This window comes from Amia ocellicauda, chromosome 2, assembly GCF_036373705.1.
Source record: "Amia ocellicauda isolate fAmiCal2 chromosome 2, fAmiCal2.hap1, whole genome shotgun sequence".
Taxonomy (NCBI): Eukaryota; Metazoa; Chordata; class Actinopteri; order Amiiformes; family Amiidae; genus Amia; species Amia ocellicauda.
The window spans coordinates 36,022,902-36,047,833 of NC_089851.1; the positions used below are offsets into that span (position 1 = coordinate 36,022,902).

General features: G+C 37.6%; 1 protein-coding gene across 1 annotated transcript in view; it reads right to left on the reverse strand.

The window, feature by feature from the left end:
- hecw1b (HECT, C2 and WW domain containing E3 ubiquitin protein ligase 1b) overlaps positions 1-24,932 on the reverse strand; it is a 131,304-nt gene that overhangs the window by 65,265 nt on the left and 41,107 nt on the right. Inside the window, exons 4-6 of the mRNA XM_066723374.1 lie at positions 24,247-24,354; positions 16,690-16,784; positions 5,319-5,394 (exon numbers count right to left, since the gene is read on the reverse strand). Of these exons, the coding sequence (XP_066579471.1) occupies positions 5,319-5,394; positions 16,690-16,784; positions 24,247-24,354 (279 nt within the window). The remainder of the gene's footprint in view (positions 1-5,318; positions 5,395-16,689; positions 16,785-24,246; positions 24,355-24,932) is intronic.

The window sequence follows — 24,932 nt, forward strand, 5'->3', positions numbered from 1 at the left end:
CAGAATTATACAAGAAGAAAATGTAAGAAGATGTGTTTTCTAGGTCTGGGTGGGTGATTTTCCTATCAGACAGGTTTAGATTGACAAATTGGCAAAAAACTACTAAAAAAAGCCAGCAGCAACAGAGGTACCCACTACCCAGGGTGAAATGTAGACTACGAATCCCACAAGAACCTATTATCTCCTTCAATAGCCAACCTCCCACGGCTGAACAGAATTGTGTATTCCTTTATAAAATACTTAATGCTAAAAACACCACTGATTTGTATCGTGTGTCAATGTTTAACCGTAGTGGGAGATGTATCATTTAATTGCCAAGGAGAGAGCTGAAACAGATGACTCTTCATTTATCAAAAACAATGACATACATGTCAGAGGACAGTGACCTGCACATTCATGTAGCAGAAATTAGAAATTAGACTACTTGAAAGCATTCACCTCCAATACACAGATATGGTCCTGTGATTTCTATATTATTTTATTAGTCTTTTGCCCTTTATGATACTAATATTCAGCTTATGTTTGCAGCAGCAATATCACGTGTGAGGATGTTTGTGTGTAGGCTGACAACAAGTATGATTGCTGAGAATATGCTGAACTCTTTCCTCATGCTCTTTAAGTTACAATTGATTTTATTTTACTTCAGTCGTGGTTTTGTATGTTTTGTTTTAAGACGATATGCACTGTGTTTTTTAAAAGTTCAGATTTATAATATTATGAACTCAAAATGAAATGTGGAACGAACAGCTGTAGAGTCAAAATTTCTGGTTATAGACATGAGATGTTATTGTTGATTGTAACATTAAATACCATCTGCCGTTTTCCTACTTATGCCTACTGCTTCTTTGTCAAGGTTTCTCTTCCATGGCTGGTATGCTTTGCACTTCATTACAAATACTTCTTAGAAAACAAGAACATAACATGTGGTATACATTATGGGCAAAGCCAACTTTCCCCCTTCAACAGATTCAGCTGCCCATATGGAATATTCTTGAAAGAGAACAATAAGAATAGTCAGAGAAAGTACAGGAAACCTGTTTCATGATGCAAGTAAAATACACAGTGACAGAAAACAGGCAGTCTGTGATTGTACAGAGAAAATCCTTTGACATCCCTTCCCACTCATCTCTTCTCTCTCATTGGTGTACAGATGCATGCATTACTGACAAACACGTCACCATAAAGAATCATCTTCTAGCTTCTATAGAAATAACGTTAAAGCAGCCATTTAAGATTCAATAAGTGATTTAAATCTGCATTAGGAAGCCTTCTGAGGGTCCATATTGGCTATAAAGTACTTTCTATATCCTTTGTACGGTACTGGGTGTAGGATAATATGTATGCTTGAAATAATAGGGGCAGATAAATTAAATGATTTGACCATTTATTGTGAACTAAATACACTTAATGGAAGAATCAAAAGAGAAAATGTATCTATCAAAAAAGTTTTCTGAAGAAGAATATCTGTTATAAATAATGCATGTGTGCCCCAAATGGAATGAAGTTAAAACATGAAAATAAAATAAAACCTTTCTGAATAATAACAACAACAACAAATCCCACAAAGAAGGCCTTGATTACTAAAATGGTCCAGTTTCAAGAAACAGCCTCTTTATTCTTTGCTGCATTTATACATTATTAATTACTGATGGAGTTTGGAGATGTTTACAATTTTGCACTAACTTGATATTGCAGAAGCTGTCTGTGTTGGTGGAGCTGGGGAGGGCTTTCACTCTCAACCAATCCTTGCTCAGCCTCTGGGGTGGCAGCTCAGTTACCATGCTAAATGGGGTTGAATTAGCCTGATTCAAAAGCATAAAATCTATCAAGCTTACCTATAGCAATCAGGAACGGCATTCATTCTATAATTTAGCAGGAAAGCAAGATAACTGAAACCAAAAATACCTAATGGCATGAAATGGTCAATCTTGAAAGGTCCAAGCGACTTCACGTGACGGCACGGCAATTTAAACACACGAGATGAAAAGGGATTTTAAATGCAGCCTTATAAAATACAGCCATAGCTTGTGAGTTGCTCAGTTTATTAGACAGGGCCACCGTAAGAAGAATTGCCTTCCTGGTTGACTAAAGCATGTCCCCCACGCATACAGGGCATTAAATCGCTGACAGTCAGCATACGGGAGCTGCTGTGTTACAGTGAAGGGGACAAATTAGCCCAGTGAGCTCAGTGATGTGTGGGAGAATTTTACTGCTGCACTTAAAAACCTAGCATGTTGGCTCTGGCACACACCATAACATCCACCATGAAGGTTGGCGTCTTATTAGGAGTGATGAAGGGAACAGGGAGCAATCATGTAAAGCGAGATATTGCTGACTGGAATCATTCTGTTGGTGGCGTTTAAGCATTCCAGTCCATTAAACAAGGGAAAACGGATCTAGGCAACCGAGTCAGTTAAATGCATCAAAAAAACTAACACAAGAGAGGCTTCCCCCAAGGGTGAGCCTGTTGTGAGAGGATAGGTGCTGTGTTTTCCAGATTCAGTGACTGACCCCCACCACCATGGCCAAGAAAGCAACCCATTGTTAACTCGCCAAATCCCCCGGCATTTCAAAGCTGGCGTCTAAATGTATTTGATCAGTAGATTTGAAAACATACATTGAATAGGAGTTGGCTATTTGTGGTCCAATCATATAATAAGGGGTTAAAATGTTATGCTACAGCTGTTGTACTATATTAGATCAATACATGGTTATCCTTTGAGTTTAATGTAATTGTGCTAACACTTCTGAACCTATGATATGACATCATTATTTGTAGGTACTATTTTTCTTGCTGTCAAAAGTAATGGGACGAGATTCCCCCTAGCAGCAATGGACTGAGCCAGAAGTAACTGCTAAGCAGGGCCTTTGAAAAGACACCTCAAATCACCAGCATGTCAAGCCACAGTGTACTGCCAGCATTGCCAGAATCTCAAGGTCCATTTAACAGCCAACAACATGTCTCAAAACTGAAAGTGTAACACAGTGGTTCAAGGAGATTACGTCTGACAGTGTTTAATGGACTGACACTGTATTCTACTTATAATGATGAAATGATGCTTAATATTTTACTCACAAATGGTGTTGTTCACCCCTCAGAAATGATTAGTTAATTGTATAGATTTAAAAAAATGTATCCTAAGATGTTGTGTTATGTAATTTTTTTTCATTGTTGGTCAAAAGTCATGACAGCAGAGGTAGAATTATGACACCGTTTAAGATGGTTAGTCTGGGTTACAAGCATTTTGGTTAATACTGTGTTCATATAAGCAATTTGTGCTTTGAACCTGTATATTCAATTGTCTATTTAAAACTAACCAGGCACAAACACATTAAATAAGTCATGACAGTACCTGTATGGTCTACATCGTAAAATATTTGCTAGCCCAATCAGCAGTACACAATAGGTGTGTTTACACTGCCATTTCTGAGCTGGATCAAATGCATCGGTAGCATTTGATCCTGCTCAGAAATTGCAGTGTAATCGCTCGGTTATCGGATCAAATGTTCCTCTCAGGGAGATGGTACAGATCCGGATCAAATGCTTCTTTAGCATTTGATCCTGGCAGTATAAACACTCGAGCGGCTCAAGTTCGGGCATGCACTGCAGCGGTGTGTGTTTTAGAGACAGGGCAGACAAACAGCCTTCACATCAGTGGAGCAGATAAGAGAACACTTCCCTACTTTATAAATATAATATTAAGATATACAGCTCTGGAAAAAATTAAGAGACCACTCCAAGTTCAGAAATCAATGTTAAGTGGTCTCTTAATTGTTTCCAGAGCTGTATAGTAAATGGTTTGTTATTTTATGTTAGCAAAAACCTAAATAATTATTGTATTTGTATTTAAAAAATATGCAAGTGCATTTGTTTTACTTGTTAGAAGAATTTGTAATGAGATAAAATGACAGTTTTTGATTAGCTCTCTGTTCTAAATTACTAATTTAATATGTGAACATATAATTAAGTTTGGACTTAAATGCTAGTGCGCATGTGAAGACCCCTGGGGCTGCTGACATTTGATACTGATCAAATGAACCGATGCATTAGATCCAGATCAGAAATGGCAGTTTAAAAGCCCTTAATAATTGTTGATTGGCATAATATGTAATAAAAAGATATTATTATTATTATTTTTATTCCTTGGCAGACGCCCTTATCCAGGGCGACTTATAACATAAGTGCAAAAATACAGTGAAGTACAGTGATATGCCAGAAAATTGAAAATTGAGAAAGAGGGGAAATCTGGGAAGTTTCACAGATCCATTTTGAGAGGCCTGACTCAATCTACTAGCATTGTTTAGCAGCAACAGGAAGAGGTAAAGGGAATTATAGGTCTGCAACTGATCCTCTGATATCTGATGTCTTTGTATCATTGTTGTTGTCCTAGCAACTTGAGGAAGATGCACAGCCTAATACCAAAAATGGTTTTGGGGCACAAAACTAAAAATGGTTACTAAGATTTTACTTCTTTCATAGTTATTTTTGCTAGCACATCTGATGTGTAAATGTTATAAAACTCAGATGGGAGATTTTCCATTGTGCATAACATATAATCATACCTTTCTAAACGGGTGTGTTATTCATTTTAGTCCTACTAAAGTATATTGTACTCCAAATACATCCATGAAGATGTTTATTGTAATTTCTTGCTCTTACTGTGGTATATGTCTTGCAATATGTGTATTTTATGTCAGATAAATCATCTGCTTAGAAATAATAATAATAATAATAATAATAATAATAATAATAATAATAATAATAGTAATAATAATAACAAAGTAAAGCTTTCTCATTTGCATCTCAAAGCACAAAATGAACAATTCATCTGGTTAATAAACTAACCATAAACACAGACCATCCTAAACCAACAATTAATGTTAAGGAAAGTGCCTTCAAATGATTCTCATATAGTACAAAATTAACAAATTATAACATAAAAGCAACAACATAATCCTAAATTCACGAATCCGAAAGTACCATTTTTCGTTTTAAATATATATTTTTCCTTTACTTGTGTTCACAACGTCAAAACATCCTGAACTCTGAACAAATATTAATGTATTTGAGTACCGCAATACATGTACAACCAAAACTGTCGAAGCATACAAACTGTATCACATAGATTTGAACCTAATCTCCAAACTACTTCCACTTCCACTAGCCCAGGTCTGATCTGTTGATAGGAGCACGGACGGGCGGCCTCCTCTCCAGACTTAAAGGATTCTGACACATTGTGCATGACAATCTCTTAAGCATCTCTAATAAACAGTAAGCGACATGCTAACACAGATTAGACATGGCTAAGCGTGCTCACCTGACAGGGAGAAGCTGATCAGTCTGCGGCTGCCTTGGTTCTGGGTGACTTCTTCACTGGCGGCCGGCTTGAACACCTGCATGGGAAAACAACCGGGAGAGACGTCAGCCCAGACAGCAAAGACGCACCTCCTTCCAAACAAGTGCTGCGCTTCTAGCCCATTATGCTCATACAGGAAAAACAACTGAATCAATAGCAGGCGTTCATTAGAGCAGTATTGATCAGAACGTACAGGAAATGGTCCTGCTGAAGATCAGGATTCCCACGGGGGGGTGCAGGAGGGGAGGCCGCAGTTTTCTCAGAAAGGGAAACTCAATCTGCTCTTCTCGTGACCAACACTGTGCAACACAGCGGAGAATCGCGATGCTTCGAGTTGGCGAATGAGGTATCGAATCCATTCCGAAACCAAATGAGCTTTCTGTCACCCAGGCCAATCAAACCAAACAGTGTTGTCATGCACAGTGAGAGCGTCCCTGAAGTGAGGAGCCCGTCGTTTGCCTGACGAGAAATTACAAAAGCGATCCGACTCCCAATTTCCACTTTCTGGGTGACTTTGCAGAAACAAGACAGTGAAAGCGAAATCTCATTAGCGAATGCTGGCAGATGAACATCTCTTTTGGACAGGGCAAGTGTGAAGTGTTAAAATGGGCTGTGCAGATAGATTTGTTTCCACAGGGAATTCTCTTATTTGGCTCATATGAGGCTTGACACATTTCATCACAAGAAAGAGAATTCAGGAGAGTGTTTATAAAACGATTTGAATTTAAAATGAAAAACGCACCTTTCGAGACATTTATCTGTCAGATCCAGTCAGGTTTTGTTCTACGAGAGCAGAGGATATGCATTCCTGGAGCTCAGCATGCTATAAGAGTAACAATCAATGACAGGGCCTTGCTTTCAAAAGCTACTGATGTATCATTTACTTCCAAAGTCTTCAAAGCACAGCCATTCTGAAAAGCTGTTATACACATAATACAATTTTAATATACCATACAATACAAATATGTGAGCAGTACATTGGAGGTGCCTACTCTATGAAACACGGGTGATAAAGATGAATTTATTTTACATTTTTGTTAGGTAAATTTAAAAATGTCTCAGGTATTCCCTTGTAAATGTCAGCTGCTTTTTTTACAAAATAGCTCAGATAACGTACTAACATCGTCCTTAGAATTAAGTCTTGTATGTTTAAACTTTAGGATCATCTTGGTCCAAAGGCCTTGTTCCATTAGAAGCTATGGTGACAGATCAATACTCTGTGTACTGTTCATAAACATTATGTACACTGATTACTAAAAACTAAAAACACCAGGCATCAATAATGCATCATACTCATTCCACATCCATAGAGAAAAACACAATATGGTATAGATATATACCTTCACAATATTAACAATATTGTGGTTGTTGTTGTTGTTTTTTTGCTCCATGTAAAAGTAAGCATAACGCAGATAATTAAACTGTACTGTATGGAGAGACTGCAACTACCACTTTTACCTGACATTTTTTTTACACATGTACTGGTGAAAATATTCCTGCATAGTGCTTTTCTAATGTTGTTTTCTTCCTTTAGTTTATATCCGTTTCAGAGATACGGTGAATTGTTAGCTAGAAGAAATAGTTTAATAAACGATTCTGAATGTGAGAGTTATGGTTTGCACCTACAGCAACAACTACACAAAAACCAAACAAGCACACCAACAAAAAACAACATGATTAACAATTCTTACTATTCTTAATTATCAATGACATTTCCAGGGTTTGTTGAGCACTGGTTCAGCCTCGAACAAACCACACATCCCGGCTGACTGACAGGACAGTCAGGACAGGGGCCTTTGTACGCCTTTTGACCGCCACTCCACTGATGTCTCTGACTGACAGAATAGCACTGCTGCAAATTAAGGGTGTGAATACTTTCACACGCAATGGTAGGAAGGTGTGTGACTGCAGTGCGGATGCTCACTGCTGCTGCTGGCTGTCAGAAAGGCTTACACAGCAGCAGAGAAACCACCTCCCAGAGAGGAAACCCTCACACATCACCAGAGACCGTTCCTGGAGGCACATTTATTTACAGCACACAGCGCCGCAGGGTCGGTTTGCAAATAACAAACAAATTGTCAAAAGATGATGGCCTCAAATAAATTAGACACACAACATTAGCAGACCTTTAACTAGGCTCTCCCAACAGACTAAAGGGTTTTGCAAAGGATCACCCGATTGGAAAACATCAGATACAATAGCCATGCTCACAAATAGTCAGACCAGACCAGTTATTCTTCTTCCTAATAGTGTTCCCAATAATCTGTGCGATACTATATTCTCACATTTGGAAAAGATAGAGATTTGGTAACTGCAACCTAACTGCACTGACTTAAACTGCAACAATAATAACATTGGATTAGTTATACTCATTGCCCATAGCTAATTATTACTTTCATAGCTATGTATACAGCCTATCGACAAACACAGAATCAAATATTTATTACAGACTCGTAACTGTAACTGTAAATAATGTAGTTGGATGGTGAGTGAACTACAGAAGCACTAACACACGGTCAATAAAACATTTGCGATCCATAAACACACAGTGCAGGTTATACCTTTGACCATACAAAATATTTATTGAAAAACGTATGTGCTACTGTAAATGACACCTTTCAAGACAGCTATGCTGGTTTAACATACATGACATCCAGCTTTCACATGCAGTATCAAACTTAACCATGAAGACACAGAGAGAAAAACTAGAAGCCTGACAATATGTGACGTCAGTCTGCGAAACAAAACAGCTACACAGACGCAAAGAGCATTTCCAATTCCTGCTTTTCACATAAATGAAACAACACCTAGTGCATAGCTTATCTGGAGTGCTGTCATCTGTTTCCTTGTTATCACACTTACACAGGTTAGTTTAACTGAACGTATTAAGCCTGTAACAGAGGGGATTATGTGTGGATTTGATGCAAGTATTCACAATCCTGAAAGGTACTGACAAAGTCAACCAAAAAAACTACTTTAAGCTCCACAATAAAACTCAGATATAAGTAGCAAATCAGTACCTGGGCTGAAAGAGGCGTACATGCATGACGTTTTTTTTAATCACGGATATCAAATTATCCAGCCTCTATGATGTAGTCGACTCCCTAGCATGCTTCAGGAAATGGACAGATGAGATTTGTGGATCCAATACTATCAGTAGTGGAGTCAGCATCAACAATATCAGCCCTGTATCTATTTGACTTAAGATTTGTCACCCTTACCTTTTCTGCATCACAGTAATAAAATAAAATGAAGTAAAATGCATATATATATATATATATATATATATATATATATATATATATATATATATATATATATGTGAGCAACTCCTTATCCATTGTTATTCCTCATCATAGGTGGCAATGTGATATTCTTGTAGATTAACAACACATTTCAGTATCATTTGAATAAGATGAAGGGTTTACATTCTCTAAACCAAAATAAGTGCTGCTACTTGCTTGCAGACATTACCATCCATATGACAGACAAAATGTAAAAGCTTAATTTATAGAGAGTCTGGCAACTTACTCTCAAGTACATATATTGTGTGTTTACAATCCAAGCTGCATAATTTCTGGGCACAACTTTAGAAGCTTGCAAATGCTTGCTTTGGCTCATTCAGTATCATCTAGAACAAATGCTGGGAGCAATATTCTACCTCATTCTTTTCTCAAGCTCATCCCATAGTGTTCACTTCACTGGGGTTAAGGTCAGGCCACCAGATATGAAAACCTATTAGTCTACATTTAAATATATTGTAAGTACAGTAGGTTTTGGTGTGCAGTGTATTTCAGGCTACTATTATGCGGAAAAAAACAACACTTCAATTTTCAAGTCAATTGAAATGTTATTTCTGGAATGTAGTTTTATCAATTTTAAAAAGTTATTCTAATACTTCTAATAAGGTTGGGCATGTGTTTCAACTAGGTCAGCGAATGAGGGATGATCTACAGAATAGGCATTGCTTAAAAAAATCCCCTCCTGCCTGGCAATGCAAAAGATACTAATTCACAATTACTGAACTATTGGAACATACAAAATGTGGACCAATAAACATTGCATTACACTAGAAAATATGCATTGTACTTCAGATTCTTTCATGGACTTTCTTTAAAGAACATGTCCTTGGTTGTCAGCCATGAAGAGAGCAGTTACACAGTTAAACTTGTTTATTATACTTTGAAACATTACAAATATTATCCCCTTCAGTTTGCAAAAGTAGTATATATCAAAGGCTAGCTTGTGTTGTTTTGAAGATACCGTTTACATATACAAAATCATACATATCTATCTACACTCACCTAAAGGATTATTAGGAACACCATACTAATACTGTGTTTGACCCCCTTTCGCCTTCAGAACTGCCTTAATTCTACGTGGCATTGATTCAACAAGGTGCTGAAAGCATTCTTTACAAATGTTGGCCCATATTGATAGGATAGCATCTTGCAGTTGATGGAGATTTGTGGGATGCACATCCAGGGCACGAAGCTCCCGTTCCACCACATCCCAAAGATGCTCTATTGGGTTGAGATCTGGTGACTGTGGGGGCCAGTTTAGTACAGTGAACTCATTGTCATGTTCAAGAAACCAATTTGAAATGATTCGACCTTTGTGACATGGTGCATTATCCTGCTGGAAGTAGCCATCAGAGGATGGGTACATGGTGGTCATAAAGGGATGGACATGGTCAGAAACAATGCTCAGGTAGGCCGTGGCATTTAAACGATGCCCAATTGGCACTAAGGGGCCTAAAGTGTGACAAGAAAACATCCCCCAACCCATTACACCACCACCACCAGCCTGCACAGTGATAACAAGGCATGATGGATCCATGTTCTCATTCTGTTCACACCAAATTCTGACTCTACCATCTGAATGTCTCAACAGAAATCGAGACTCATCAGACCAGGCAACATTTTTCCAGTCTTCAACTGTCCAATTGTGGTGAGCTTGTGCAAATTGTAGCCTCTTTTTCCTATTTGTAGTGGAGATGAGTGGTACCCGGTGGGGTCTTCTGCTGTTGTAGCCCATCCGCCTCAAGGTTGTACGTGTTGTGGCTTCACAAATGCTTTGCTGCATACCTCGGTTGTAACGAGTGCTTATTTCAGTCAAAGTTGCTCTTCTATCAGCTTGAATCAGTCGGCCCATTCTCCTCTGACCTCTAGCATCAACAAGGCATTTCCGCCCACAGGACTGCCGCATACTGGATGTTTTTCCCTTTTCACACCATTCTTTGTAAACCCTAGAAATGGTTGTGCGTGAAAATCCCAGTAACTGAGCAGATTGTGAAATACTCAGACCGGCCCGTCTGGCACCAACAACCATGCCACGCTCAAAATTGCTTAAATCACCTTTCTTTCCCATTCAGACATTCAGTTTGGAGTTCAGGAGATTGTCTTGACCAGGACCACACCCCTAAATGCATTGAAGCAACTGCCATGTGATTGTTTGGTTAGATAATTGCATTAATGAGAAATTGAACAGGTGTTCCTAATAATCCTTTAGGTGAGTGTATATGTGGCATGATGAATATATGTGGCATGATATATATATTCTCTCCACACCCAGACTGCATATCCAGACTTTACAGGCAGTCTGTTTCTTTGTGAGATATATAAAATCTCTAAAATATTATTCCTGATATCCCAGGGCAAAATATGCATTTATGTTGAAACAGTTTTTTGTTGTCTTCTAATGCTTGTTGTGTTGAATACTATTTGCATTTGAATTAATTTGATTTGGAAAAAATCCAAACATTGAAGGCTGCTTAATGCTGAAATTTCCATTTTAGCCAATTTCTGCTAATGTGCTAATGTAGTAGGTGATGTTTCCTTGCTTAGTTGACTCTGTCTGTAATATGTCACAATTAATAGCTGTATTCATTCATTTCTAAGGCATTATTTATGAAACCCTAAACAACCAACAGTTGTAGAAGCAGTTAATTTCCTTTACTGTATCTACATCTGTAGTTTAACATTCCAATAAACAAATCTGCTCCATATGTGTAATATACTCACGCTGTATGTCTCTAAGCTTTAATAATGCATGGCAGTATAAAAGTATTGACTAACAAAATTCAAATTAATGGCATGACAAATGTTGATCAGCGGTGATCGAATGTACAAGGAGCATTTTTCACAAATCGATACCGAGTTGGATGTCGCCAACACTGTCGCCCGATTTATCACATGGCTGTCTGTATGAATGCTGGCGAGTATCCTGTTGCATTCCTACATGAGAAGAACTTTGAATACGGCCCTGGTTCCTAGTTCAACTAACCCAGAAAGAACATCAGTGGAATACATGGTTCTTTCCCCAGAGCTGTCCTTCTCCTCTCCTATGTGGGCTGATAGCAGCACTATGGAAAAGTTTTGAGTGCCGAATGTGTGTTGCTGTAATATTCTTCCAAATGTGTGCTGCCCATTCAAAGATCAATATTCCTCTGCTGTCAAAAGTGGAAACTTCTATAATCCAAACAGGCAAAAGTGAAATGTTAAAATTGGCTTTTCATTTGGCTAACTGGGTTGGACTCCATGAACAGAAGAAACCCCTAACAACACAAGGAGAATATACTCTGTTATGCTGTGGGGGACGTTTTCCTGGCATGGTTTGGGTCCACTTGTCCCCTTAGAGGGAAGGGTCACTGCAGATCGTTATTCTGAGTGATTTACCTTTATCCTATGGTGACACATTTCTATCCTGATGGGAGTGGTCTTTTCCAGGATGACAATGCCCCCATCCACAGGGCACGGGGGCTCACTGAATGGTGTGATGAGTATGAAAATTATGTGAATCATATGCTATGGCCTTCGCAGTCACCAGATCTCAACCCAGCTGAACACCTATGGGAGATTTTGGACCGACATGTTAGACAGAGTTCTCCACCACCATCATCAAAACACCAAATGAGGGAATATCTTTTGGAAGAATGGTGTCCATCCCTCCAGTAGAGTTCAGACACTCGTAGAATCTGTGCAAAGAGCATTGGAGCTCGTAGTGCCCAACACCTTACTGAGACATTTTATGTTGGATTTTCCTTTAATTTGTCACCTGTCTGTATATTGTGTACTTATGAATTTCACTTTAAATCTGCCTTCTTCTGCTTTAACAGGAGGTATGTGGCATGGGCATTTATAACCCCCTGATATGAGGAGCTAAAGCTGCAGATGTGACTCACAATGTCAAGAAATGTCAACCCAGGTCAGCATACACTGGATTTAGTGCACAACATTAGGCCCTGGATGTGATCTGAAGACATTTGCAGTATATTATCAGAACCAGAACATCACACTCCACTGGCTACATAACAGTAAAGCCTAGACAAAGGAAAATCCTTAGATTCCTTTAGGCAAAACTTTATTTGTTTTAAATTCTCAGCTACCAGCATATTACACTGTTTTCTCCAAAGTGAGTATTAATGTAGTTCTGAAGAATAAAAAAAATGTATGCTCTGGTTAGAGTAATGGAAAACAACAAAATACCAGTATATTAGTCATAGACGTAAAAGCATGTTGTTCTTAGCCGAAACCAGTCCACCACTGAAAAGAAGACTTCATGGTGCTGGTTCTCTTTGTGATTTCACTTCAAGAGTTCAGTTTTCAAGCAGCGTGATGAAAATTTAAACATACATTCTTTCTTTATTTAAGATTCAGAACTTTGTCATTAAATATGAAATATAAGGCCACTCATCTCTGACTATAGGACTAGATTGGTTTGCATTTTAGCGGCAAAACATACAAAATTAATAACGTGCATGACAGAGGAACATTTCTGTTTTAAGTGGGGAGACTAATCATGGCTTTTATCTTGTATTGTTTCTAGCTGGTGAGGTTACTCCCACAGTAGACAGTCCATATGGTCTACAGCCTTCATCTGACAGATACTTACACATGGCCAAAATCTAGAGTCACTTTTACTTTTTAATGTTCTCGCCATTCTGACCCACGGGGGCAGGTGAGAGAGATGGGTGGTGTCAGTCAGGAGCAGGTTAGTGATAGTGCATATCAGGAGGTTGGATGAAAAGCAACTTAAGGTAAGAAGGATTTTTCACAATTCTAAATGAGAACCTCAAGCGACCGCCTAAGAGAGGTTATTAATAGGACTGAAGTAATCTGCCTCTGTCTACGAGCCTAAATCCATGCTGCCAAGTAGTCAGTAGCCAGATGGGAAATTGTGCAGAACTGCATACAAATTTGAATACAGTCTGTTTTGTATGAGATGCAGGGTGAATAATAGATGACAGACTAGTCGTATAAGCCTTTGTTTTCAAACCCTTGCCACAGTTCCTTTAGAACTCACTAGGAAAGCTGTCTGTATTATGTTTCACTTACACATATGGATTTGTACGTATACATTGTTCACACACAAGCAAAATGTGAATTTGCTATAAAATGTGACCCATTTTATAATGTTTCATGTTTATAAGGACATTCCATGTCTTTTTAATCTAAAGTTGTGTTTTTGTAATATAAAATGTATTATCGAAATAAAAATACAATATTAATAAACTAATTAATTGTTAAAAACTAAAACGGGAGCAGATGTTATTTATGCATAAAATATACGTTTCATAGAAATGCATATTTTAATATTAAATCAGAAAAAATAAGCAGCAATTAAGATATGCATATTTAACAATTCAACATGTACTAATATTTACATGCAAACCATATTGAGTAAATGAAAAGGAACACTAATTTAAGGCTTTCCAAACATAAAACGCAATTATTTAGAGAAAAGTAAAAATACAACACTAGCTAATCAAAACATACTCCCTTCTCTGAAATATATTCTCCAAAAACACAGGTCTCTAATATTTGGACATATATTTGCAGTCTGTCTGTGTATGCAATTAACATCTCCATCATATATTTAGATTCAGATCAAATCAAACCACTGAGCTCACAGTCAATGACAAATTGCCATTTTTGATGAAGGCCTTTTGTTTGACTGGAGATACTCCCTTCTACCAAACTCAAACCCTTCATCAAATACTGCATTTTTAATTTGTAATCAGCAGCTTGCTCAGATCTTTACTTTGGTCCAAGCCTGGGGTATATAAACCTTTGACTTCTACTCCATTGATTTATATGGCTATTACAATTATTTTAAATTATATTTTCAGGTGTTGGACAATCTGACACTTAAATTAACCCCTTGTAATATGATCAGATTCTGCTATAAGGATACACATATAAAAACATTGACTTACTATGGCCCTTGTGCCATAGTCCAGCTCATTCTTTGTTAATGGCTTCTCCTGAGAAGTTTTACAACACATACTTACACATACATATCGAAAAGGCACGTTCTTTCTGTGTGTGAGTGCTTTCAACCAACACTAAGGGATCACGCACACCAGACACAAACACACATACAAAATAATTCAACCGGTTGATTTAAATGGCATGATGCAGCCTGCCAGTGAGAGAGCAGTGAGAATGAAGTGAGCGAATACAGAATTCAAACGGTTTCATCTGCAGTCGGGCGACTTCTTGCAATGGACCAATGGCTATCCACCTGTCACATAAACACCCATAAATACACGTTATATGATCTGAATGTAGATTGTTACAAAGGTAATAAAAAGAAAGAGATAATTTGCAGACCAACGCAGAATTGATGGTTCAGTTCAGGAAGCACCACACAATTTTGTTGTATTTCTGTAAAATCGGTCCTGTTTTAGTAATACTAATAATGCCATGCACACAAACTGCAAATCATTAAAACTTTTTAAAATACATTTATAATAACTATACCTTTTTAATACAATTACTTTCCTTAAACGCAAAGAATGACACTCATTTATTTAAATGCAGGTAAACAACAACATACTACCTCTCTTCCTTCCTCTCACCTCTCCTCTCAAGAGCTTGGTTGACATGACTACAAGAAAGTGCCACCACCCTCTTTAAAGAAAAAAAGGTTGCCTCGTATTTGTGTTCTTTGCATCTGGTGCATATGGCCCTAATGCCACAGAAAAACATACAAGAGATGGATTATTTCAAGGGATGCATAGAAATCACAGTAAGGAGAGCCTGGCTTTACGAGTGCCTCAGATTGAATCAATGCTCTACCGAATGAGCAGCACAGCCGAAATTTAATTTTACTCATTTGTAACCTCTCAGATTGTAATGTTGTAGGCTACTTCACCAGAACTGCATATCACATTATCATGCCTGTTCCTGCTGTGTAAATTCAATATGTCTGCTTATGAGACACCCGAAACAAGTGAATTTAATGCACACATCCCACAAGAGATATCAAGTTCTCACACTGGCATACTCTACAAAGGACGATATTGCTTGGATCTATTTTTATTTTTGTACCTTCCCCATGAAATCAGTTAATGACTACATTGCCTCTCTTTTCTCCTACAGCCCAGTGCACAACTATTCCCTTGGTAAACACACATGAATAGACCCGAACCTATCCTACACCTTTTTCAACATTTTATTAGTATTAATAATGAGAAGCTGTGGTGCCTTAACTTAACATAACTAAAGAAAGGCTTGAAGCAAAATTAAATCCTTCAGCCCAGCAACCTAATGATCCAACTTCATTCTGGCGATGCTTGAAAGATCCCAGGGAACCAGCAGCAGCAAAAACACTGCTGGATAGGTTCTGGTGTTATTTTTCTCCACAATACCCACAACTCCCTGTGTAAATAAGAGCTATCTCGTTTCAGTCCTTAATGCACCAGTAATTGATTTCCACCTTTGACATTCGGTCCTGGATTCACTGCAGAGCTTGAGAGGAAATTGAGTTTAAGTTGATATTCTGAAATTCCTTTTCGTTATTTTAGCTGCCCAACAAGTTCAGTTTATGCTTTGTTTATAATGTATCTAAGTTTAAATGAAGATCAGTCTTCTCAAAATATGATTGCATCTCGACATGAAAGCCCAATCTTTACTGACTGCAGACTTAAGAACACCTTATAAATCAATCAACTTTTATTGATAATTCTTAAACTGCAAGAAAAAAGCCATGTATAATGTGTTTCATACATAATTAACTTGGTATTACACACATTTGTGTAACAAATTTGTGTAACGGTTCTTGTGGGAACTTGCTTATTATCATCCTTCAGTGCATATAGTCAAACCTCTGCAATTGATAAATATGCTATTCAGTCAACTTGGTGCAGTTTTCAGTGCCTTTTTAACACATATGGCACGTTGTCCTTCAGTTGTGTTCAGTTCTTACATATATATATATATAATTTCCTCTGTGAAGCAATACAAATTTATATAGTTGCAATAGTGTTTTCTCTCTTTTTTTTGGTAACCAATGAGCTCACTAGACATCAAACAGCAGACTGACTCACCGGGGCAGAAGGATTCTTCACTGTGACGCTGGGGGTTGTGGCGCGTAGAGCTCCGCTTACTCCATGATAATACTTAAAGCAGATTTTCGTTTCAGCTAGAGACAGAGAGAGAGCAGAGAGAGAGATCAGAGAGAGACCAAGAATTAAGGTTAAGTCCTAGTCTCTCGTAGAATTACAACAGACATATGACTTACTGTCCTCCATTGCAAAGGCACTTAATTACATTTCTGGGCAAACAATGGCTGGCTCCCACAAAGACACATTATGCATCCTAAATTAAAGCGTCCAACTTCATAATCCCCAAGACACTGGGAGCCAGGATAGCTTCCAAGTTCCCTGCAAAATGTGTTAAATTAATGTGTAAATGGGGTGTTAAACCTTTACTAAATTGATATTGCTGTTTAATTACTAATAAGGCAGGATGAAATTAAAAAATATAATGGACAATGAATATTTGTATTGTCATAATAATATAATATTAATAATATATACATATACACACACACATACACACACACACACACTTTTTTTACAATTAACCAGGCTTGAAAATTAGTCCTTAGTTTATTAATAATATATCAACCTAATTTAAAATTTTAAAATTTCCAGATCAGGACGAACATAAGTCATTTATAAATATTATTATTATATGCCATTTGACATTAATCTAGCAACAAAATAAAGGAGTGGAGCAAGAGTAACGTGCTGGGAGTAACTGCTGTCATATTATAGAAGGGTTTATATGCAGTACAGAAACTACAAATTATTGTACAATTATGAAAAGCACATAGCATGTGTGTCTGTACATTATACACAAACAAGGGTAAAGTGCATTCTCTCACTACAAGTTTTGTGCAAATTCAAAAACCTATTCCATATATCTGAAAAGCTTCAGGGGGAGACTAAAGCACCAAGGAACTTGACCAACAAACAAATACAAAATATAAAGCTTTAGTAGTGAAATAATACAAAATATTATTGTACTATTATTACTATTTTTTTTTTAATTATTATTATTATTATTATTATTATTATTATTATTATTATTATTATTATTATTATTATTTTCTTGGCAGATGCCCTTATCCAGACATAAACCCTTTTGTATCTTAATATTGGTCTATTTGCATTTGGATGGAATATGTCAGTTTCTAAAAACAACTTTGTGGACCATCATGATGCAAACTATTAAAAGTTGTGACCAAAACCAGCACTGCCAAGGTGTAAAGTTACTTTAATTTTCTATTTGAACAAAGGAAATCTCTCCATGCATGTCACTTAAAATAGATTTAGATACATACACCTAGTGTCCGCAATTAAAAAACTGATAGTCTAACATTAATTGTAAAAATGCCAGATATTTCATTTGTATGCAGGTTGTTTATGCTGGTTAAAACAGAAGCAAAAGATAAAATGTGATGAAAACACAAAGAGTGTTCATTCTAGGTTACTGAATAAATCCAAATTAGAAGGAGATTGGTATTATCAGTAGAACAAACCCATGTGAATTTACCAAGCTAAACAAACCTCACTCCCTATGCAATTAAATAACACCGGAACAAAACTATGGATGAAAGAAATAGCACAATCTTTTCTTTTTAACAGCTCTCAGAATAGTACACACCTGGGCCATATTCAACTGATACAATGACATAACTAATGGGCCCAAATTTCAGTTGAGGACAGATGCAATTTGTACTGTTGATTCCTTTCCAAACTGCAGACACCGCCTTGCTCTGAAAAATAGTGTCCTTACATTCACAGTATTTGCTTAAACAGTTGTAATGTCCCTGGTCACACCACATAAATGTAGTGTTATAAATAAGGACAACAGGATTTTTTTATTATTAATTAATTTGTCGTCCTTAAAGTACAGGAAGGAAAAATTGGAGACCTAAGACTCCCATGTTCCACTGGCATGACAGCTCTCCCACAGAGTGCCCCAACCTTGAAGGGAGGCATCTGTGGTGAGCAGCTCTCATAGCACAGATGACCCAGGACTCGCCCATATGAATATTGGGCAGATGTCTCCACCATGAGAGGAGGCCGAGGCAGACTCCAAGGAGACAGGTGGGGAACCTATCTTGTCGCAAGATAGGTGATGGTCTGCGAGGGAAGCAGGCAGTTCTTTGCCCCGTTGTACAAGCGTAATAAGAACTATTACAATCACAAGGCGATAGTAATATACACCGATCAGCCATAACATTATGACTACTGACAGGTGAAGTGAATAACACTGATAATCTCGTTATCATGGCACCTGTCAGTGGGTGGGATATATTAGGCAGCAAGTGAACATTTTGTCCTCAAGGTTGATGTGTTAGAAGCAGGAAAAATGGGCAAGCGTAAGGATCTGAGCGACTTTGACAAGGGCCAAATTGTGATGGCTAGACGACTGGGTCAGAGCATCTCCAAAACTGCAGCTCTTGTGGGGTGTTCCCAGTCTGCAGTGGTCAGTACCTATCAAAAGTGGTCCAAGGAAGGAAAAGCGGTGAACCGGCGGTGAACCGGCATTGATGCATGTGGGGAGCGAAGGCTGGCCCGTGTGGTCCGATCCAACAGACGAGCTACCGTAGCTAAAATTGCTGAAAAAGTTAATGCTGGTTCTGATAGTGTCAGAACACACAGTGCATCACAGTTTGTTGCGTATGGAGCTGCGTAGCTACAGACCAGTCAGGGTGCCCATGCTGACCCCTGTCCACTGCCAAAAGCACCTACAATGGGCACGTGAGCATCAGAACTGGGCCACGGAGCAATGGAGGAAGGTGGCCTGGTCTGATGAATCACGTTTTCTTTCACATCACATGGATGGCCGGGTGCATGTGCGTCGCTTAGCTGCAGACCAGGATGCACTATGGGAAAAAGGCAAGCCCTCAGAGGCAGTGTGATGCTTTGGGCAATGTTCTGCTGGGAAAACCTGGGTCCTGCCATTCATGTGGATGTTACATTGACACGTACAACCTACCTAAGAATTGTTCCAGATTATGTACACAGTTTCATAGAAATGGTATTCCCTGATGGCATTGCCCTCTTTCAGCAGGATAATGCACCCTGCCACAAAGCAAAAATGGTTCAGGAATGGTTTGAGGAACACAACAACGAGTTCAAGGTGTTGACTTGGCCTCCAAATTCCCCAGATCTCAATCCAATCGAGTTTCTGTGGCATGTGCTGGACAAACAAGTCCGATCCATGGAGGCCCCACCTCGCAACTTACAGGACTTAAAGGATCTGCTGCTAACGTCTTGGTGCCAGATACCACAGCTCACCTTCAGAGGTCTAGTGGAGTCCATGCCTCAATGGGTCAGGGCTGTTTTGGCGGCAAAAGAGACCTACACAATATTAGGCAGGTGGTCATAATGTTATGGCTGATCGGTGTAAAGCATATTCAGAAACTGTTAAGAAAGTGAAAACTGAAACTTATCTGTCTCGTAGTCTCAGCTGGGAGTGAAGCAACCTTTCGGTGACTTTGCTACACAAGTATCAGCTCAGGGTCAAACGAAGATGTAATACCCATACTGTGTTGTCTCTGTATATGTTGCAATGTGAATCCATCACTGAATGGAAGACACAGAATATAAAGTAGTATCCACCGTGCTCTACTTGTTAGTGTCTGGACTGGACTGGACTGGACTGCTCATCAGCACACAGCCAAGCACAACCAGAAGATCACCTTCGGATGGATTTTCTTCATTCAAAATTCCTGGTCCATGTCTTATCTAATGTCCAACAACAGTTCTTAACTCATTCGTAGGATGTTCCTTCACTGTCCAATTGACAACAAAAGAACAGCTGGCTCAAAATATTGTTATCTTTTATGACTTTCAATGATGAGTCGGGTTTAAACTTGAAGAACTTGTATTAATTTAGTGTACTCAAGAGCACAGGGCATCTAGACCTCAGACATACTATACCATCTTATTTCTCCAGCCCCTCCTACATCCTGTTTGACCTTATTAGCACTTAGCTGCTAATGTCATATCCTGACAAACATGACCACAAAATCCAATAAGCACACATCTATGGTACCAGTCTGAACCTACAGTGTCTTGCCTGTAGAGAGCTACAGTTTGGTTGAAAGCAACTGTCGTAATGATTTTCTTGGAATATGTTCTAGTTCTGTCCTATATACTGCTCAACAGCTTTGGTTGTCAGACAGAAAGGCTCTACACATAATATAAATAAAAGATCAGGAAGAAGCACAGCAGCTCCTGGCGGAAAGCTCTTATTAGTTTTTTTCCCTAGTTACCGAGTTAGACATCCATCACTGTTCACAGAGTTTCTTCTCATTAGCAATTTCCAAGATAAACTGTTTATATATTTTTAAACACAATTACTGATTATATGCATTCATAAGTAACTATTTAATGTTGCTGAAATACAACAGACATGAATCAATTACTAGAGATATAAATGTTGTCTGTTAGATATATTAGTAAACTAATAATTACTAATGAGGTTAATTTTAGAAATGTAGGTTTAAGGTTGTACATGTAGGCTTTTAAAGGGTACATTATAACACTGGAGTGAAATGGTGTCGTTCCTCTTTAAATTGACCTTCTATTTTTCCTACATGACAGCAGAACAATTTCAACCATTACCATGACCAGCATGTTTTATTATAGGTAATAGGTACAATAACAACATTTTAAGACGCTCTCCTGTTCTGCTCATATACTTGAACTCTCTTTCATCGTTTCCATAACATGTACACCTCTGTTTGTTATTTCCCTATTTTATTTGTATATTTACCATTTTTTCTGTACATTTTATTTTCGATGACTATAATGAATTAAGCACAAGACTGATATTTCTGGCAAATTCCCTTGTAGCATATCCTTCATTTGCAAGGTCAATATAATGATATATGATCATTACATTCTGTCAGCAAACACTGATCCTGTGCCCTCTTCCAGTCTGTCAATCACATGGCTGTGTTGTCTCAAGAAGTTTACGTTTCAAAAGGTTTCTGTGGCTTTCTAAGCATGTTACCAGGGGTAACAGTTTCATTATGAAAATGAGGCAACAAACAAGTAAAATAAATCTGCTGTAATATATTTCCTTTTGAAAAGTATAAAGAAAGAAGCAATACATAATGCTATTTCAGTTAAATAAACAGGTGCACCTGTATTATACCTATATTTATCACAAAATATGTTAAGATGTATTTTATATTCTACTCGGGAATCGTAAATCACACACTTGTACTGTATTCTAAAGAGGCTTCTGACAATAAATTCCATTTTTTTTAATTAGGGAACAGGTTTTTACCTACTATAAACATTTGCGATGCCATAAATAGAAACATTTTTTTTATTTGGTGTAACACTAAATTTTGAATAAATCCTAATTTGTTAAATTATGTAAAAGTAGTGATTATTTAAACAAACAAAAAAGCATTTAAAAAAAATCAAATGTTGTGAAAAGCATGTTGCATATTCACTCAAATGAACAGTAGACAGCTGGAATTTGTAACTGAATACGAAACCTAAAACCTTCAGGCAGGAAAAATAAATCTCACTACAGCACAGATGCACACAAAAAACAGACATACAGAGAGATGGCACTTGTGCACAATACTGTTCAACTGAGCCCATAGAAAAGGAAGGCCATTTGCTTAAGGGGCTTCCATGCTGCTACACTGGGCATATGCTGGTAAATGAGTAGGTAACAGGCCTTCCTGACAGAGGAGAGTCCACTGACGGAAAAGTCTAATTCAGGACATTGCAGATGTGTTGGAGCATATAATAATTGTACAATTTGGCATGCCTGGGGAATTATAAAATAACTTCATAATACATGTGCAACAGCAAGGTGAGGTCAATTATGTTTAATCTTTGAAGGTAGTACACATTTACGTCACAATTGTTTTTATTAAAACAAACAAATGAAGGGAATAGTGTGTTACCAGTGAGAATTACTTCACAAAAGGCAGAGATCTATTTAGTCATTTTTGCATCTTAATAAAATAATCAAACAACAATCCACCCCAAGGCATGGAAGTTAGATGAATATGTAATTATGAATGCACAAAAGTTATTCTCATCCTTATTATTCCTTTGTCTCCAGTGAGGATTAAAACTATTTCTGAACGTGTATGATGTGACTCTGTTTTTCTGTATTTCTATAAAGTATCAAATTAAATTGAATTTGACATGCCTCTAGAAATTCATCCAATTAGAATTGTAATGCTCTACATTACGTGGGATCAGATCTTGCTGATTTCCTGAAATTAAACATTCTTGCATTGAATAATATAAATCAAGGGACATTATACAATAATATAGATATTTCTTCAGCACTTTACACAGAGAATGCCTCAAAACAATATATAGTACTTAGAAGCTTTTTTAAACAGATATATTGTTAAATGGGATTTAGAAAGTGTTGAGAGATTAAAAACATTGACAAGGAATTCCACAAATACATAATTAAGTTTTTGCCGTAAAATGTTTAGACATTTTAAAAATGTTTAAGAGACCAGAATCAATAGAAAGGGGAACCCAATGATCACAACGATTCAAAAATCATTTCAGAAAAGGCACTTTTTTCTATTAATAATATTAGAAGTCTGTATTTTAAAATCTATCCAAAATGAACCATGAAGCCATTCAAGTCTCTCCAATACTTGAGCAAAGTGTTCTGTTGATTGGATGTGATTTGCTTACCTACCGTTTAGATTATCACACATTTCATGCAAATTAATAACATATTGATAAAATAATAGTGAGTGTTTGGCCTGTCTCCCAAGAAAAGTGTACCCCACTGTTCTGCTTAATTACACAAATTAAAAGAGATGAAGCAATATGACCTGTACCAGCTAATAAATGACAGAGTCGCCATCCATTACCGAAAGTATAAACACTGACATAATGATTCGGGATTCATGAAAAGGAAATTAACACCCAACAAGGATCTTGATTTATCATGGATGAAATATATTAGTTTTCAATTTGTAATGTAATTAAAGCGCGAGAAAGACCGAAAGCCCCTGGTTAAGAGGCCTTCAATAAGCAACATTTGCCCTCTAAATCAAGTGCAACAAGATTAGCAGAGCAAATCTAGACTTAATACCAATTACAACCCACATCACTAGATGTTAATTGAGAATCATTCGGGTCCCTTCAGAACGCAGGCAGATACGTGCCACTGAAATATCAAATCCCCTGGTCCACTACAACAAAGTCTAATGAATACTCCCCCTCTGTCAGATGTGCCAATTTTATCCTAGACATACAAAGCCAAATTACAGCAGGAACAGTGGCAGGTGGATTTTTTCCACAGTTTCATCATGGCATTGCTTCAGTGACAAACTCTTCTCTGTACATATAGTTTCCTGGATTTTGTGGTATTTGGTGACTTATAAATATTGCACGGTGTAGAGAGGACAATATACTAGCTATACCACTGTCTACATATTGGTTAACAGCATCATCCCCGCTGCCTTAAAATAAATGCAAGAGAAGCCCTAATTATTTTCTGGCCTGCTGTGCAGTTCATCAGGCGATCCTCCTCTGTGTCTGCAGAGAAGCTGTAAATATTTAAAGAGGCGCACTTACGTTCCACAAAGTAGGAGCTTGCTTCGATTTTCCACACAATCTGGCCCTTATGAGATCCGTTGACTCCTCGGTTCTTATAGTCCAGAAAATTCTCGGAAAGCACCTCATCTAAAAATAAAATGTTAAAAAAAAAACATATATTACGTCACTTTTTCGGTGTATCATCTCAAGGTTCTGAATCAAGAAACCCAGATTCACTTAGAAATGGCTATGTAAACAAAAGGAGAGGTGATTGTATACTGTAAAAATAATTTATCACACACAGGATTTAAAAAATCCTAAAAATCACTTTCTTCAACAGTGACATACACAAGAATTGATCCAAATTGCTGATATGTACAAAATATACAAAATACCACCAGGATAGAGATAGGAAGGTCTATTTATCATGCGGATAAAAATAACTAGACCACCCCCAAATAATTTAGAAACTTCTAGACAGTAGACTTCTCTTTTAGCTGCCTGCTTTTTACACTGACAATGACAGAACTTTTGACAGAACATTTCACATAATTCAGATGTACTCCAATAAAGAACCAGAAGATTTCCAAAGAACTGAACACTAGATAATGTAATGGGAAATGTACAAAAGACTGCACTGACACAACATTAACCATCAAAATCTGATGCACAACAGTGCATAAACAGTGGTTTATAACCTGAAGATGTCCGTTTCCTAAACATAT